This window comes from Schistocerca serialis, chromosome 1 (genome assembly GCF_023864345.2).
Source record: "Schistocerca serialis cubense isolate TAMUIC-IGC-003099 chromosome 1, iqSchSeri2.2, whole genome shotgun sequence".
Lineage (NCBI taxonomy): Eukaryota > Metazoa > Arthropoda > Insecta > Orthoptera > Acrididae > Schistocerca > Schistocerca serialis.
In genome coordinates this window covers 919,812,675-919,832,569 of record NC_064638.1, presented here as the reverse complement: position 1 = coordinate 919,832,569, position 19,895 = coordinate 919,812,675, and the positions used below count along the sequence as shown (strand labels likewise).

General features: G+C 43.5%; 1 protein-coding gene across 1 annotated transcript in view; it reads left to right on the top strand.

Annotated features, from left to right (window-relative positions):
* The window catches only part of LOC126448207 (cilia- and flagella-associated protein 65), a 170,905-nt gene that overhangs the window by 43,621 nt on the left and 107,389 nt on the right, over positions 1-19,895 (top strand). The window contains exons 5-6 of the mRNA XM_050090995.1: positions 4,543-4,780; positions 15,615-15,845. Of these exons, the coding sequence (XP_049946952.1) occupies positions 4,543-4,780; positions 15,615-15,845 (469 nt within the window). The remainder of the gene's footprint in view (positions 1-4,542; positions 4,781-15,614; positions 15,846-19,895) is intronic.

The window sequence follows — 19,895 nt, the reverse complement described above, 5'->3', positions numbered from 1 at the left end:
CAAAGAATGAATTCTTTCCGTGAAATGATAAAATTATTGGGGAAATGGCAATCATACGATTAAGGTAATATGATTTACCTGTACTACTGGAGACACATAGTCAGATGTTCGGAGGAATAATATCTACACAATCCTAAAGACATCAACAGCAGATAAATGTGAGAACCACACATAAATAGCTTGACACTTCATGCAAGAAATCTACAGTCCAGAATAATATACAGAGGAATAGAAAAGGAAACCGAAAGTATGTGAAATGACGATCAGGCTGGCTTTAGGAAAGTTAAAGGCACTAGAGAGGCAGTTATGACGTTGGGCTTGATAATGGAACAAGACTTCAGAAAAATTAAGACACATTCATAGGACTTATCGGAGGAGATAAAAACGTTCAACTACTTAAGATAGTGCAGAAACAATCAGAAAAATAGATATGATTTGTAGGAAAAGAAGATAATGTAAAATATGAGCCAGGCCCAAGAGGAAACAATTAAAACAGAGCACCAAGGGCAAACTGCTCGGATTAGACAGGGATGCAATCTTTCCTCTGTATTGTTTAACCCGTAGATCTAAAAAGCAACGGTAGATATCAAAGGAAGATCAGATTGGAATTAAAACTCAGGGTGAACAGATTTCAGTGAAAAGATCGCTCGTATCATTGTCATCCTAGGTGAAAATGAGGAAGAATTGCGTGACCTGTGGAATGAAATAAGTCTACCGAGCACAGAATTTGGATTGACAGTACACCAAAACGAAAATATTGAGCAGTATCAAAAAATACTTAGCTTCAGAATTTGGGACCATATAACACAAGAAGTGAAGAAAGTTGTCTTGGAAGCAAAATAACGTATGACGGAGGAACAGAGGAGGACATAAAAACAAACTATCATTGAAAAGAAAGCATTCCTCGGCAGTAGAAGTACTATTATAAAAAGCCTTAGTTTGAGAAATAAATCTCTGAGAACATACGTCTGGATTACAGCACTATAATGAGGCGAATCATAGACCGTGGGATACGAAAAAAGAAGAAAATCGAAGCATTTGTTATCGGGTGCTATAGAGGAATGCTGAAAATTAAATCGACTGGCAAATAAGAAATAAGGAGGTTCTCCGCAGAATAAACGAGAATTGAAATTAGTGGAAATTGCTAAGTAGAAGGAGATACAGGGCGACAGAATATGTCTCAAGATCTTATGGGATAAGTTCGGAGACATTAGGAGGTAGTGGTAGAAGGCATGAATTTTAGGGGAAGAAATAGATTCGGTTATCCATTAGAGAAAACTGAGGAGACCGGATGTACGTACTAAAGCGAGATGATGAAATTGGTACAGAACATTTGACAATACCTGCTCCAAAATAAACTTTAATATCTTTCTTGATGTATCTTTAACTAGTAAACCTCAAACGGGTCACACGTTATGCAGGATGTATCACATTTCCTATTACAAGCTTCCACGGATTGTATAGAGGATTTATTAGATAAGGTTTCGATCAGAGACCCTTGACCAGAAATGTACAGCTGGGATGTAATATAGGGTTTTAAGATCGAATCAATTTCATATACCCGGTGCGTGCTCTATAGGAAGCGAACAACATGACGACCCTGCTTTTTGTTGTACATGGTGTATCTGCGATGCATTCTTCTTACACAAGATCCACAAACTCAAGTACGCGTCCGTGCAGCACAACAGTCAACCCTTCTATTATGTGAATATAGACTCTCCCGACGTGTACTGACAAAAAGCTCTTGGCTTTCCAGCTGGGTGACAGTGTTAAAATAAAATATTCGAAGATTGTCGTATTCATCATCTTCCGGTGAAACGTCGAGACATTGCGGAAGTCATCATATTTATGCTGCAGGGGTGCCCCCTTGTTTAAGGGCTGATGTGTGCTATCCGGCCGGTGGACAGCGGGGCGGGGTTGTAAGTGCGCTTTCGCATTTCTTTTTGAGCACTGCAGATGCATAGTGCTGGACGGCGCTGGACGCGCTCTCGTCATATTGCCGCTAACGCGGGATTCCATGACGCGCTCGGTTGATATCCTTCGTCGCTATTGGCCAGATGGTCGCGAATCCTTATTTCAGTGGATTCCATTATAAACCCATCCAAACAGCCGATTGCTCGGCTTAGCACATTGACAATCTGAAAGTCAAAGGTATGGTCTTGATTGATGCTATACTTTGCTATCTCTGATTTCTCTGCATGTCTTCAGTCGTACTTGCCCGATGAGCTCCTCACAACGCTTCGAAATACAGCGCTGTGTCTCCCTAATGTAATGATGGTTACATTCGCAAGTGCTGTACATACCAGCTCAATTCAGTTTTAGTGGGTCTTTCGCAGAACCAAGGCACTTAGGCTGTGGTTAGAAGAAGGTTGTTATGTTGGATTTTTCAAGTAGCCGCCTCTTGACGTTCGGCGAGAACTCTTCATCGTGCGACATGTATACAAAGTGAGGTTCATCTTTCACCATTCTTGTGGCTGAACAATCCACGCGACGAAGGTTTTACTGGTCGATGGGCTACAAAGCTATTCTCTCTCTATGCGAAAGACTATCTCGAGCAATTTGTTGTACCAGACATACCAGTTCTTGAACAGAAATTGAGTAGATACCCTCTCTGAATGGCTGATAGACGCTCTCTTAACTTGGAGATGACGGAGTACATTAAGTTCACCACTCCGCCTATAGCTTTAAAAAGAGTTTGTAATGGCATTTTATCGGATTACAGCTAGAAAATGGTGGGTTTTACTGATAGATCAAAGTAAAAGACAGTGTAGGGTGTTTTGTTATCTCACCACATTTTATCATTAAAATACGCTTACCATGCCACTTCCAGGTATTCTGCATAGCTCTGGTCGGTCAAGGAGACACTGGTGCACACGAGACTTCTTAGAAGAGGAAAGTCTGCGAACATTCTTTTAGTATTCTTCATTGTATTTTGTGTGCGTATTGAACCGGGGACTTAGGAACGATTGAGAGGCTTCGTCGCGCCGAAGCCCTCAGTGGTTCACAACCCCACAATAGACCATAGCAGTCCAAACCACCCCACCGCCGCCCCACACCGAAGCCAGGTTTATTGTGCGGTTCGGCCCCCAATGGACCCCCCCCCCCCCCCCCGAGAACGTCTCATATCAGTCGAGTGTAACCCCAGATGATTGATTGGTAGAGTAATTATGATGTACGCGTACGTGGAAACTGTTTTTGCGCAGCAATCGCCGACATAGTAGTGTTCTGCTTACTCATCTGCATGTGTTCCCATCAGACAGGATAATTCAAAATGATTCAAATGGCTCTGAGCACTATGGGACTTAACACCCGAGGTCATCAGTCCCCTAGAACTTAGAACTACTTAAAACTAACTAACCTAAGGACATCACACACATCCATGCCCGAGGTAGGATTCGAACGTGCGACCGTAGCGGTCGCGTGGTTCAAGATTCAAGCGCCTAGAACCGCTCGGCCACACGGGCCGGCAATTCAAAATGGCTCTGAGCACTATGCGACTTAACTTCTGAGGTCATCAGTCGCCTAGAATTAGAACTAATTAAACCTAACTAACCTAAGGACATCACACACATCCATGGCCGAGGCAGGATTCGAACCTGCGACCGTAGTGGTCGCTCGGCTCCAGACTGTAGCGCCTAGAACCGCATGGCCACTCCGGCCGGCCAATTCAAAAGAATGTGTGAATTCTTAAGGGACCAAACTGCTTACACACTACCTAACCTAACTTAAACTAAGTTATGCTAAGAACAACACACACACCCATGTCCGAGGGAGCACTCGAACCTCCGGCGGGACGGGCCACGCAGTCCATGACAAGGCGCCTCAAATCGCGCGGCCACTCCACGCGGCCGGGATAATTCAGATGTGCAGGACATCATCTATCTCCTGCACATGCAGAAGAGAGAAGTGGCCTACCGCTGGGTCCCTGGAAGCATGGAATCGTTCGGAATGTGGAAGCTGACAGAGCTGCGAAAACAATTTACCACGAAACCACCACATTTCACCATACTGTCCCCCTATAGGCCGTCGTGTCGTGAGTGACACAGAGTTTTGATTGAATGGGAAAGACAGTGGCTGGAAGTGGCCAGCATCATGTTGTGGTCGGTCAAACAACTTATTCGAGCATGGTGCATATACTTTCCTAGGAAAAACTCCATCAATCGTAATGAATGCCTCCCTTATACACATATGTGTTATGTGAAAGAAACAACGTTATTTATTAGCAATATGAAGCAACTGACAGCAAGGCCGACAGCTACACTGTATTATCTGACTTTAATATAAGGTTATAATCATCTCATCATAGTTGTCGGTACCAGGAGAACACGTCTTGATGTAATTCCAAATGCTTTCTTTAGCTTTGTGTACATACAGATATCCAAAGGCTTTTACAGTATTATTTTATGAGATTGTGGCGGGAAGTCTGTGGACGTCTAAATAGTTAATGACATTCTTCATGTGACTATTGGATTCTGTGATTAAATGAACAGCCAATGGAGACATCAGATCTGTGAACACTTCTTTTGTTCTGTTTTGTGTCAGATATTACCTGTGCGTGCTGAACAACGTGCAGACGGTAAAGGTGGACGACCCTTACGGTAGCATCGCCTCGAATGAAGTATTGTACACGACATGGCACTTCCGGCCGCCGGTGCAGGGCTACTACAAGGTGGCCCTGATGTGCGAGGTGACAGCTGTCGACAGCCAGGGCACAGCCCTCAGCTGCAAGACCGAGACACCCGTCATGGCGCACGGAGTCATCGACCTCACTTACCTCACGGTCAGTAAAGCCAAACAGACTTAAATCGTTTTCTCATTACTTTTCCTAGCAATCTGCAGAAGAACTTGATTAAAGATGATATTATGTTCTGCTTACAATACAGCCATTGTTCTCCAAAACTGTGTGTGTGTGTGTGTGTGTGTGTGTGTGTGTGTGTGTGTGTGTCTGTGTCAAGTTCCAGGAATAACAAAGGACCACCTTACAAACATATGGATACAGGTATATTTTTTAATGGCATTAGAAACCCTTAAAAAGTGGAATACAGTAAAGTAACGCAATTTAAATTTCGTGTGGGAGCATTTCGTTACAGTATTTGACAAATTGGCTAAAGCAAAGAGACAATTAATCACCACCAAGCAGAGCTCTCACACCACGCATCGTCGTTATATGCAGAAAGAAGCCGAAACTGCTGACAAGGGAAATACCCCAGCTACAACGAGTAAAGTGATACTGAAATAACGAGATGTTTGCTCTGCTACACACTAAGGTCGCTGAAGAAGCAATACCGTGTAACGGGCAGCTATGGGCAACACATGCACAAGAGTAACATCAGGGATTATTTGGAAAAAATCTAAAATTTTCTTGAAACACTACATGGTAACATACACTCCTGGAAATTGAAATAAGAACACCGTGAATTCATTGTCCCTGGAAGGGGAAACTTTATTGACACATTCCTGGGGTCAGATACATCACATGATCACACTGACAGAACCACAGGCACATAGACACAGGCAACAGAGCATGCACAATGTCGGCACTAGTACAGTGTATATCCACCTTTCGCAGCAATGCAGGCTGCTATTCTCCCATGGAGACGATCGTAGAGATGCTGGATGTAGTCCTGTGGAACGGCTTGCCATGCCATTTCCACCTGGCGCTTCAGTTGGACCAGCGTTGGTGCTGGACGTGCAGACCGCGTGAGACGACGCTTCATCCAGTCCCAAACATGCTCAATGGGGGACAGATCCGGAGATCTTGCTGGCCAGGGTAGTTGACTTACACCTTCTAGAGCACGTTGGGTGGCACGGGATACATGCGGACGTGCATTGTCCTGTTGGAACAGCAAGTTCCCTTGCCGGTCTAGGAATGGTAGAACGATGGGTTCGATGACGGTTTGGATGTACCGTGCACTATTCAGTGTCCCCTCGACGATCACCAGTGGTGTACGGCCAGTGTAGGAGATCGCTCCCCACACCATGATGCCGGGTGTTGGCCCTGTGTGCCTCGGTCGTATGCAGTCCTGATTGTGGCGCTCACCTGCACGGCGCCAAACACGCATACGACCATCATTGGCACCAAGGCAGAAGCAACTCTCATCGCTGAAGACGACACGTCTCCATTCGTCCCTCCATTCACGCCTGTCGCGACACCACTGGAGGCGGGCTGCACGATGTTGGGGCGTGAGCGGAAGACGGCCTAACGGTGTGCGGGACCGTAGCCCAGCTTCATGGAGACGGTTGCGAATGGTCCTCGCCGATACCCCAGGAGCAACAGTGTCCCTAATTTGCTGGGAAGTGGCGGTGCGGTCCCCTACGGCACTGCGTAGGATCCTACGGTCTTGGCGTGCATCCGTGCGTCGCTGCGGTCCGGTCCCAGGTCGACGGGCACGTGCACCTTCCGCCGACCACTGGCGACAACATCGATGTACTGTGGAGACCTCACGCCCCACGTGTTGAGCAATTCAGCGGTACATCCACCCGGCCTCCCGCATGCCCACTATACGCCCTCGCTCAAAGTCCGTCAACTGCACATACGGTTCACGTCCACGCTGTCGCTACCAGTGTTAAAGACTGCGATGGAGCTCCGTATGCCACGGCAAACTGGCTGACACTGACGGCGGCGGTGCACAAATGCTGCGCAGCTAGCGCCATTCGACGGCCAACACCGCGGTTCCTGGTGTGTCCGCTGTGTCGTGCGTGTGATCATTGCTTGTACAGCCCTCTCGCAGTGTCCGGAGCAAGTATGGTGGGTCTGACACACCGGTGTCAATGTGTTCTTTTTTCCATTTCCAGGAGTGTATTTAGGAAGTCAGAGTCATGTTTCCCAAAATACCAGCTGACGTGTTGTCGTACATTTTATCCCTATTCTCGTCATCGGAGAGCAAAACTAAATTTTCAGTGAAGTGATTGAAACACACAAAACAGCTCGTGGCCAATATCTGATTAATGTGTAATTTTGGATACTGGAGTGCTGCAGTGCAAAAACATTAAAAGTAATGTGACACATTCACATATGTCATTGTCAACTGTGTATATTGTTCATTTCTGCTGCGTTTTAACCAATTCATTGAAGCTCTACATTTGGACTTCAAGAACGAATAAGTGAAGAACGGAGAAAAACACAAAAACTATTTTGGGGATTTTACTTTGTAAGTACTGGGCTTATAACGCTTATTGTTCCATTTATTGTACCAAATAATACCTCGTTTCTGACTTTCGTGAACCTATTGTTTCTTCAGGGACCTGTTTTTCTGTAAAACCTTCAAACATTGGCTGTGGAGAAATGCAGAGTTCCACAAATAAGTGACCTTGATGATTGGTAATACAAACAAATTTCCACATTTTGAATGAACTGATTATTGTTATCCTGTTTGAGCCGTTAGATTTTTGATTCTTTCCTTAAAATGGTAACATTTTCCCTCTTTTCGCTACTTAATATGACAGAGACACAGGGTCAGATACGTCTTTTGTAAGAGGAACCATATCTTAACATATAACGTATCAGAAGGAGCTTAGAAACACTAACTGAAATGACTGTATGTCCTCATATGCTACATGCTAAGACGCAGCTTGATATTAGAGCTTCGCTTTGTGATGTTTACACTATATTGTCTGTCAATTTCAGCACTTTGGTCCAATACTTTTAAGAAAGCGTACCATCTACAGGAATTGTGCGCAATGTTGTCCGTCTGCTCTACTGACCAAGGATGCATTATGCGGTATGATACAGACAAAAGTCTGCAAGAATATTTTGGAACGCAATTTGATATTAAAATGAATGTCAGATATTTAGAGATGCCCATATTGACTAATACAGGAGAGCACTTATACAGCCATATGTGTTGCCCTAAATCCAACTTTTTCATTGGTCTGTATTCTAATACGAAATCAAGCGTACGCAGCTTTTGGTCCAACGGAAACTCATTTCAGTTTTGTGGCTCGCCATGTCACTCTTGAGTATCTTTTATGGCTGTTCATAGAACTCAGAAAGTAACTATCTGGGAGACGATTCACCATGATTACATTGAATATATTACATTGTAAAACTTTGGTCTCATTACGAAGTATACTCATTAGACAATAATTTTCGGCATGTTACATTTTGTGGCTTTTACAGACAATTATTCTTTTGTTTAATACTCAAAACATGTAACTACAATTTTTCATAATTAGAGTTTTAAACATAAAGCAATGTCTTTTCGCTATTAATGAACACTTTATATTATAATTCTCACAAACTGTTATGAACAAGTACCACAGAATATCATAAATATCACAGAATCACTGGCAATATGTTTCAATACTCCACCGAAGCTGTCTCGTTTGTATTTTATGTCTATGGCATTACAACGGTTCCATCACCAAGCTAAATGGAACCCTGCACAATAATTGGTTAGGCATGCATTAGACGCAGGTAGCGGCTACTCGGCTAGCAAGTACGAATGGTGTGTAAATGGCTTTTCTAGCCTAGAGGAACCGCTCTACCCGTTAGACGCTGAACTGAGCGCCATATATGGAGAGAGGAATAGATCAGCTTCATTAAGAGCAGAAGGGAGCTCAGGGCAGAAGGAAGAAATGTCAGTACGGTCGCTAGATGTAGGAGCTTCAATAGAAAGACCTTAATTAGTGTCACTTACTACAAGTAATAACACCCACGTACTACAATGAACAGGCAGCTGGCTGAAACTAGAAGTGAATATTACAGAAGCCATAAAATCTGAAAGTAGCTGATACAGCAAGGAAAGGATAGTCGTCAATGTTAGTGGTGTATAAATTGCCGTAGTAAATTTGATAATGTCAAGTGAAGTTATTAACGAGGGCATGACGAAAATTAATGCCTCCGAATTTCTTATGTTAAAACTCTCAAAGCTTTTTAAATAAAGCAAACATTACTAACATTCTACATCTTTATTTCTGATACTTGTTTCTAGATATTTATTTCTGAACATCGTCACCCTGGCGACGAACACATTTCTCTTAACGACAAACCAGTTTCTTGACACCATCGCAGTAGAATATTTGACTTTGTTGACGCAGCCAAAGCCTCATCTCTCCTTGTACCGCATCAACATCATCAAAGTGAAGACGTCGAAGCTATTCCTTAAGTTATGGAAATAGATGAAAAATGGATAGAGCTAACTCTGGACTTTATGGAGGATGGTCGATGACAGTGAACCCAAGATGTCGCAGCACTCGCGTATGGTCTTCCACTATCATGCTGAAGGATTGGTTGCTCCATCAGTGGTCTGACTTTGTCATGCTGAAGGAGAGGTTCCACCACGGGTGGATGAACTCTTCGGATATCACATAATGACATAGTTACGTTACACACTGCCATGTTAGACACTACAATTCGGAGCCCTCTAGCGACAGAGACTTGAACTAGCGTCAGCGAAGCAGAAAAGTCAACGGAATTATATGCATGGCATGTAATACCTCAACCGATATTGAAAAAAAATAAATAAATTGGAGCAGTTACTATTCTGGGTGCCCTCATACATTCTTAACTCAAAATAATCAAGTAGAAATAATCCGTCAAGATGGCGGAAAAACTTCCAGATTTACTTCGCGGTGGGTCACATTGTTCAAATCTAATCGAAAGTTTAACTTTTCTCCACTAATGTCGCAGGTTCGAATCCTGCCTCGGGCACGGATGTGTGTGATGTCCTTAGGTTAGTTAGGTTTAAGTAGTTCTAAGTTCTAGGGGGACTGATGACCTCAGAAGTTAAGTCCCATAGTGTTCAGAGCCATTTGAACCATTTTTAAAACAGGAATAGTAGTAGATAAAGCTACTGCAAAGGCACACTGGTTAAACTTAAAGTTGTTGAGGTGTACATAAAATGAACTCACAAAAAATAGCCATCTTATCAGTAACCTTCATTTAAACACATTATAGTTGTCTGTTTTGTTCACTGGCCTATGTCATTTTTAAGAGACTAAAACAAACAGTCTCTGTCAGTAGAGCTACGCACAAATCTGTAGTATTGTACAGCAAACCAAAGTGGGACAGAACATGCAAATTTAGTGATAGGTGAAATGCGATGACACAGGATCTTCTTGGACGACCAGCAGAGTGATGGTGTCACGTTCTCGCAAAGCTTCAGCGAAATTCGTACCCATCACTTTGAGCTGAAGTGTCAGGACGCTGCCTCTCTCTCTCTCTCTCTCTCACACGCACACACCTTTTACTTTACCCTCCTTGGGGAAGTGTATGGAGGAGTTTATAGCCTGTTGGTTTTTACTCCACTATGTATGTTGTATGTGTGTGGTTGTCTTGGATAGTTTTGGCTGTCTGTGTATTGTGGTGGTGTTCTTGTGGTGTCTTGTACTTGCCTGAGGTTGGCGGGATGTTGGGTATTTTAAAGATTAAGGCTGGTATTAGTACTTGGAGATTTTGGGATTTTTCTCTTCGAATTAGTCGTCGAAGATCGTCATAGGGCGTTTGTGGTTATCACGGGACATGTCATACCGACCCAGGGTGTGGATGAGGTTATTTCCAGAGCTGGAAGAGTTATCGTAGAAAGGCCTTTGCCAGATTATGGAATATTTCTTTGAGGAGGGAGATTTCGGCAGCAGCGTGCAGATCGTCGGTGGGAAATCCCATGGGTAGATGCAGTGCCCTCCTGAGGGCGCGGTTCTGCAGCCTCTGGAATTTGTCCAGATGCTGCTTCGCCGCATATTCCCCGGACTGGGCAAGCATACTGGCCGTATAAGTGCCTGATAGACCATTACTCCTACAGAGCAGGGAAGGGAGCTGGTTGTGTCGAGGACTGGGTATAGGGTGGATATTCTGGCACAGAAGTCCCTGTCGACCTCATCTATGTGGGGTTTTCACGTTAGTTTCGAGTCCAAGGTTACGCCGAGATACTTGGCGGATCTGCGCCAGGGAAATCGAGATACATGTAGGTCTAGGTGAAGGGGGGATCATTGAGGGAGTCCGTGTCTGCTGAGCCTCTGGGTGATCAGCATAGCCTGTGTCTTTTTAGGGTTGATGGTGATGCGCCAGGGACGGGCCCAGGTTTCTGTGTCATCTAAAACCCTTTGTAGCCTACGAATGATCAGGTTCTTATTCACATTACGAGTGTAAAAGGCTGTGTCGTCAGCATACTGTGCAGTGTGCACCAGGGGGTCTGTGGGAGTGTCCGTAGTGTACAGACTGTACAAAACGAGCCCCAGGACAGATCCCTGAGGCACCCCAGCACTAATACGCCATTTGGTGAAGGTGGCTGTTTCTACCTTGTTCGTGAGATAGCTTTGGATTAAACTGACGCTCGGGGAACCCCTGTGTGTATAACTTGAATAGTAGCCCTTTATTCCATACTGAGTCGAAGGCTTTGGCTACATCAAGTAGCACTATCCCACAGTAGCCTGTGTGGTTGAAGCCCTCTGTGGCTGCTTCCACCAGATGAGAATGATCTGTTGTGGGGCGGAGTGCTTCTGTCGGAATCCGAATTGGAAATCAGGCAGAAGTCGCTCTTTGGTGATGTAATCTCGTATGGATATCAGCAGGAGACGCTCGTGAATCTTGCTGGGAGTTGGCAAGAGGCTAATCGGCCTGTAGGGCTGCGGGAATAAAGGGTGTTTCCCTGGTTGGTGCATCGCGACCACTTCCGTGTGTTTCTGGTAAGCTGGGAACTCACAGGTACGAGTAATCTCGTTGAAGACATTCACAAGGTGTTCGATAGCCGAGGGCGAGAGGTTTTTGACTAGCTGGTTGGTGACACTGTCGTGTACTGGCGCCTTTTTTGTAGGGACCAACCTAATTACTTTTGCGACGTCTGGGAACTCACAGGTACGAGTAATCTCGTTGAAGACATTCACAAGGTGTTCGAACGGATTGCTCCTGTTGTGCAGGGTGTATCAAAAAGAATAATCCGATTTTTAAAAAATCATAACTTTTACGTGGTGCGTGAGCAATGTACTGTTGGAAAGAGAAAACTCTCGAGTTTTACATAGTTCCCGCTAGGTAGCAGCAATTTGTAGCTACTTCATTTCTGGTAAAAATGAGCAAACTCTCGAGTTTTACATAGTTCCAGCTAGGTAGCAGCAATTTGTAGCTACTTCAGTTCTGGTAAAAATAGTGTCAGGACAACAGAAAGCGTTTTGTTCAAATGTTTCAAATTGCTCTGAGCACTATAGGACTTAACTCCTAAGGTCACCAGCCCCCTAGAACTTAGAACTACTTAAACCTAACTAACCTAAGGACATCACACACATCCATGCCCGAGGCAGGATTCGAACCTGCTACCTTAGCGGTCGCGCGGTTCCATACTGTAGCGCCTAGAACCGCTCGACCACCCCGGTCGGCGCAAGCGTTTTGTATTCTACGTTTTGCGCTGTGTGGCTCAGTAATAACTGTTCAGTGTGACTTTCGTAATTGGTAGGGTGTGGATCCTCCTGCAGCACAAATCATTAGACGATGGCATGAACAATTCCGAGAAACAGGTTGTTTGTGTAAAGGCAAATCGCCGGGCCACCCCTGTGTGACTCACACAGACATCGAACACATCTGCCATAGTTTCACGAGAAATCCGGAGAAATCCATTCGCTGTGCAACTCGACTGTTCAACATGCCCCCGATGTCTATCTGGCGCGTATTGTGTCGACGTTTACACATGAAACCATACAAAATTCAGCTACTGCGAGCTCTTTGTGAAGGTGGCAAACTACAATGTATGGAGTTCTGCAATTTCCTTCTTGGCTAGGTGGAGGATGACAGTTTTCTTCCATGTTTAGTGTGTAATGACGAGGCATCATTCCATTTAAATGGAAAGGTAAATCGTCGTAATGTGAGATTATGGGATGCAGAAAGACCACATGAAATTGTACAACATGAGAGGGACTCTCCAGAATTTAATGTGTTTTGTGCAGTTTCATGGGAAAGGTGTATGATCCATTTTTCTTTGCTGAGGACACTATTACAGAAAGCACATATCTCGATATGCTTGAGAACTTTCTTTTTCCACATTTTGAGACTGATTCGAACGACTTCGTTTAGTAACAAGATGGGGCACCGCCACACTGGCATCTGGAAGTGCGGGAATTTTTAAATTAAAGAATTACTGGACGATGGATCAGTCGCACTGGACCAAATGATTCAGCCTTACATTACTTACCTCAAAGGTCACCGGACCTGTTTGTATGTGATTATTTCTTGTGGGGGTTTATAAAAGACTCTGTTTATGTTCTTCCGTTACCAATAACAACGAATGAACTGAGAAATCACATAACAGTAGCTGTGGAAGCTGTAACTCAAGACATACTGCAGTTTGGGAACGGTTTGAATACCGCATTGACATATGCCGTGCATCTCACAGGGGCATACTGAAGACTATGAAAAGGTACGAAAAAAAGCTTTTTGGGTTTCCCAATCATCAAAAAACAAAATTCATTGTATATGTTTATTAGTTTCATAAGTATAGACGTGGCAAAAGGATGATCCTTTTTAATACACCCTGTATTGTCATAACTGCGGAAACCCATTGTGGGGCTGAGCTGAAACCCGCTCTGCCGGTTTATTAGATAGTTGTGTAGCCGTATTCCTACTGCGTCTTTATCAGTTGAGTCCCAGAACCCTTGGCGCTGCAGAGCTTCTTCGTTTGTTCAAAATCGAAACTGTTTCTCGTCGATTCTATGCTCTGGCACCGTGGAATAGTCTGCCTGCCCTAGTCGAAAGTCCTTAATGTGTTTCGCACGGCGCTGTGAAACGCATCGCTGTGTCTGTCCGAAGTCCTGCATCCGACTCTAGCACTCAGTACGTCCGGCGTCTGCAGTCCTAGCCGGTCTTTGGTTGAGCCAGGCAAGTCCTCAATTTACCACGTTGCGTGTAAACAGCCTATATATGATGTTTCTCCATTATTGTCGCGATCTTTGCTGTCAGCGGCCTGCATTCTTCTGGTTTGTTCTCCCTCCTCTTATCTGCCTGTAAGAGGCGTCTTGCTTGCGTCTCATTGTAGTTATTTTTGTGCAAAGTTTCCGCAGATGCTGTAAGTCATTCGGCAAGCTCTTCCTGTCGCAGATGGACCTGGCTGTACGTACGAAGGTGGTTACTACCGAGTTTCATTGCGCTGTATGATGGCAACTCAGAGCATTAAGATTAAAATTCTTAGGGGACTATTTCCTGTAGATCGAGTGTCTCAATAACCTGCAGGAATTCTCTTGATCAAAATATTTAAGAAGGGTTGGCTTCCGTTCTCTCCTATCTCCTTAGTAAACTTGATACTATCGTGAATGCCATTAATATGACGTAGGAATTGCTGAACGTTTTCTCTGTCATGTGACCATATCACAAGTGTGTCATATACGTATAGGTGTCTGTAGAACGGCTTCAGTTTTATGTGGGCGGTGCTCAGCACATCTTGTAAGTGCTCCATGTATAGATTAGGGTAAGAGATGGTTCAAATGGCTCTGAGCACTATGCGACTTAACTTCTGAGGTCATCAGTCGCCTAGAACTTAGAACTAATTAAACCTAACTAACCTAAGGACATCACACACATCCATGCCCGAGGCAGGATTCGAACCTGCGACCGTAGCGGTCGCTCGGTTCCAGACTATAGCGCCTAGAACCGCACGGCCACTCCGGCCGGCAGGGTAAGAGAGAATCCATGTCTACTGCATCAATTTGCTCATAGAATTTCCCACGACATTTAACAAAAGTGACGTGTTATTCAGTATCTAAAGAGTATGGTAGCGTTTTCATCGAAGATTCTCTCAAATAGAGTTAAGGAATTTTCCAGTGGCACCCAGGTGAAAAGTGACTTGACACGAAAGCCGACAAGTAGTTTCTTCTCGTCCAAGCGTAATCCTTAGAGTGCATTCACAAATTCTGTTTAGTTTTGGAGCGCCGCACCCGGTTCCCGAGTCGCTTGAGTAGCCCGTCCACAGAAGTAGTCAGCGGTGCAGTGTTTATATAGATACGGAGAACATGGCATCATGACACTTCGCCTGAAGATGATGAGTACGAAACTCACTGAAAGGTTTCGATAAGACGATGCTACCACTCATCTGATCACCAGAGAAGACTTTATCAGTGGAATATGCTGAGAAAGCCTGAAATCACATACACGTAAAATGTGGTTTAATAAAGTAGAGTTACGACAAATTTACCCTTCATGTATTCGAAAATGCACACAGTATTATGCCAGTGATCAATTATTTACAGTGGTCGACAGACATTCACACGTACTCATAAATATTATTATTATTTTCACTTTACCGGCCGGTGTGGCCTTGCGGTTCTAGGCGCTTCAGTCTGGAACCGCGTGACCGCTACGGTCGTAGGTTTGAATCCTGCCTCGGGCATGGATGTATGTGATGTCCTTAGGTTAGTTAGGTTTAAGTAGTTCTAAGTTCTAGGGGACTGATGACCACAGATGTTAAGTCCCGTAGTGCTCAGAGCCATTTGAACCATTATTTTCACTTCAAAATTGCTAATGGTTAATTTTCCCTGAAAAACTGCGGCAGTGTGGCTGCAAGGCAATCGACAACGCAGCTGCTGTAGCATCTACTACATGCATGTCCAACATGATAAGTAAAAACATTAGCTGTTTGCTCAACAGGTGCACCTGGAATAACAATGTGTGTAGTCAGATTTCATATTTTTAAATCAAGTTGCAAGTGCCGTGTTTCTGCGTGGCGCAGGCGTATCCGGACGTGCTGTCGCTGGGCACGCTTTCGTGGGGGTCGCAAGGTTGTGACAGCCTGCTGCTGTTCAACCCGGGCCGCGCGCCCATCCACTTCGCTCTGCGCATGACTGCGCGCTCGGCGCTCACCGTCTCCTCTGACGTCACCCTCACGCCTACCATCGGTACTCTGGAGGCGGGAGCCCGCCTCTCCATACAGGTAGCTTTCACTTTGACACTCATCTATACTGTTACATAAAGAGAAGTCCTTGTTTTAAGTTGTCATCAAAAATCTCTTGACCGATTTACTTCAAATTTTTACACATACGCTATATATTTCACTTTTAACTAGAATAGTAGGGCATTTAAATCATTAGGCAAATTTTTCCTCCCGTCTGTATTTTTCCCCAATTTAAATCAAAAATTGTATACCTAACGATGTGCTATTTTGTTTTCTTCATTGCAATCGGATGTGGCAGAGAACAGGTCAGGTGTGTTTATGGCTTATTGACTTCTGATTAGCATACAACTACGGAAACTGAATCCTCCAAAACATTGTAATCATACCGGTTTGCAGATTAAGACGAGGCAAAACACTGTCATAGAACCTACTGTCCGCACAGATCGAGCAGTAGGAGATGTCTCTGATATCCTCCTACGCTAATGATTCTAACCAATTTAGCCATTTATGTTATGCGACTACAGTTCCCGGTGAAGATTTCGTTCGCAATAACAATAAACAAGGCTCAACCTCAGAGAGACGGGGTAAGAGAAAATGGATAGAGAGGATGGGAGTAAAAGGAAATGGGGGTGAGGGGAAGGAGGAGTTGCACAGAGAGACAGGGAGTAGTAGAAGTTGGACAGGGAGAGAGGGAGGAGAAGGTGACGCACAAAAAGAGAGGGTAGAAGGAGTTTAGCAAGTGTATTCAGTTGCTATAGATAATTAGCGATTGCGAGGCATTGCTCGGTACGCTAGTTATTAAAGTGGGTCGAAACGTAAAACGACAGATATAATTTCCTCAGTTATTCGAATTTCACTTCTGTCGCTACAATAAGAAAAGGAGGCCATAGCAAGAAAATCTTTGTACATTTGAAAAATCAGTAAATGAAGTTCATTTACAGTTTTAGTTACTGAATAAGTTACACGTTTATGCTGAGAGGGTTTTACGTCAAGGCACTACCTTCTAACACCGCCTCTAACCGTGATAATAGTCTAAATACAGCGACGAAGACAACTGGAGCCACTCATTGAAAACCTGATCTCATAGAACGACCAAATTGAGATGATGTTGACTGCCAAGTTTGATCCGCTGTTCCAGATAGTTCCGCACATTTTCTGTAGCAGTAATGTCGGGGATTTAAGTGGGGTAGGACGTCAAACAGGCCGACTTGGAGCAGGAGAAGCATCACAGGACATTTTAATTTCCAGTGTCTATACTTTTACAAATGAATTCATAAAACTTTGTAAGCATCAACAGGAAGGATTCAGGATTCACACTCATTGCAGTGGAAGTTCTAAAACATAACAAAATAAATTTTTTTAGGTGTGAAATTTCATCAATTTTTTTCACTTACTAATGGCTGCATTTGTTGCTATAGGTACACTTTTCTTCATAAGTTAGGGAGATTCTTCTATGAATTTTGCACATCATACATACCATACTCACAGGTGTATGAAACTCTAGAACTTATTTAATTCATGAAAAAACGAATAAACTGTTATATTTTAAACTTCATGTTTAGGAAAAACACAAATTTTATAGTTAATTACCTCTATTTTTACCACAGTTTTAATAGATTTCGAAAATTCTAGAGTTTCACACACCTTTAAGTATGGTTTGCATGCTGTGCACAATTCATCGAAGAATCTCTGTTACTTATGAAGAAAAGTGTACCTATAGCAACAAATACTGCCATTAGTAAGTGGAAAAAAATGATGAAATTTCACATGTAAAAAGAAATTATTTCGTTATGTTTTCGAATTTCCACTGCTATGAGTGTGAATTATGAATCCTTCCTGGTCATGCTGACAACGTTTTATGAATTTTTTTGTAAAAGTATAGACAGTGGAAATTAAAATGTCCTGTGGTGCCTCTCCTGCTCCAAGTCGGTCCGTTTGACGTCCTACCCCCCTTAATGGGCCAGTCGAGGTGCGATACGGTGCCTGAGTCCTCGCCAAACCAGAAACATAGGCGTGCAGCCCTGAGAAAATGGCTTTGGCTTCCTTGTAAGACGGGAGTGTTCACAGAAAACTCATCATGAAGATGTTGAAGAAATGGCAACACTCGTTAGCCGAAAATGTTAAAACAGGCGTCTCAGTTACATGTTTACGGTTACCTGAATATGTGACCCAACGTCATGGTACGGAAAACACAAATGTAACGTCATAGAAACACCTTCGGGATGAACTACACCCTTCACACCCTTTCTGTTAAATGCCTCAGTAGGACTTCAGTGCACTCTACGACTTTTGAAAAGACGCAATCGTCAGACTACACTGTACGTGTTCAGTCAGATACTGTCCAATTTCTGTGCAAAGTTATGTGTTGCTGTGAGGAATTGTCATTTTCCAGGTGCCCAACTATAAATGTCCATTGCGCGCAGATGCTTTCGCGACTGCTCGTAAACTGTTTCAGATAGATCTGAATTAACCGTCACTAACAATTCTTGTCGAGCCTGAAATCGATTCACCGATTCTCATTGACAAGGTATGGCAATCTTAACCGGTGTCGGTTGTGAACTTCTTACGGCCTCTGTTCTTACGCCGTGTTACATGATTGTGAGAAGTACAGAGTTCCTTGTTTTTCCCGTTGGACAAGCCTCGTTGATACACCAACAAATATGGCAGCTTCATTCACGGCTAGTTGAGAGGCATGTCATAATCGATATCACCTGTCACATCTCCACGCCGACTCCTCATACTACGGCGCTTCCATACAACCAACTGCCGCCCACACAGCCAGATTAACCGATGTGAAGGCCCGGGGCTAGAAAAAATATGTGACCCCTGCTTACTTACCCCTGCTTACTTCATGTAGGCCTAATACATTTCTGCGGAAGAACATTAGGAAAGGTAAGAGAATACACGTTCTTCTACGACATCAACCGTGCCATATATTAGATGATTATATACCAAATGGAACAGTCTAATTGCGTTAAACAGACACACACGTACTAAGTTACCCTATTATATAAATGCAATAAATAAAAAATGAGTACCTCAAAATTTTCTTTTCCTCGCTTTCGTCTTAGTTAAGTCCTCTATCACATCCTGAAAGTGAAGAGAACTGGTCACCTCTTGTTCAGCTGATGAAGTGAGAGCGAAAATGCATTCTTCTTTCATTGTAGCACGTAATTTGTTCTTGATAAGCTTCACAATTCGCAGTTAGTATTGAGAGAAGAAATCGTAAGCAATCGTCACATTTAGAAAAAAGTCACCAAAATCATTTTCAGTCATTAATTCATGTAATTCGACTGGTGAAACGTTTAGCAGCCTTTCTTTGAGGGAATACTTCAAATATTCACTAAAATGAAGAACTTAACATCGAAAACTTTCTTCACTGGGATCACGTCGTTACTTTTCACAAAATTTCGACGTTGCCGTTAACAGTTCTTTAGCTTCTTGCTTCATAATATTGTTTGCTGAAGTTAGAAAAAGATTAATTATCTTGCAATACTTCTCCCATCACGTCCACTCAATTCTTTTCATTTTTCTGCATTGAGGATCTTCTAATTTTGCTTTTCCTTTCGTCGATGTATTCTTGATACACATGCTCTCTTAAGCTTCTAGACTGGTGTTCATATTTATTAAAATTTTCTCCAGTGCGGCTGAAAAACGGAATCGATGGTTGCAACGCTTAACAGTCGCTAATTAAGTCCAATTCAAGCTTTTACAAATATTTGCTAGTTTTGTCCGCTCGAGACAACACACCATCCCAGAAAGCAACCAGAACTGATGTTTCTAGCTTTATTTTTTTTTATGTTTCTGCCTCATTTCTTGTGGCTGCCTTTTCTTCTTTGTTCTCGATAATTTCTTCAAGTGAGACGTAAACGGCATCGAAATTCTGTCGAACAACTTTCCTCACGGAACGACCATGTAATATCGGACGGTGTCTTCTTCACAAGAATGTGCCAACGATGAGTAGAAGCCACAAAAAAGTAATATTGTCATTACAAAACCTGAAAAAATCTAATTCTAGCGATTCTCCTGCACTGCTCTGAACTACGAGGTTTAACGACTGCGCAACTGAGGGCACATAAAAAGCTAATG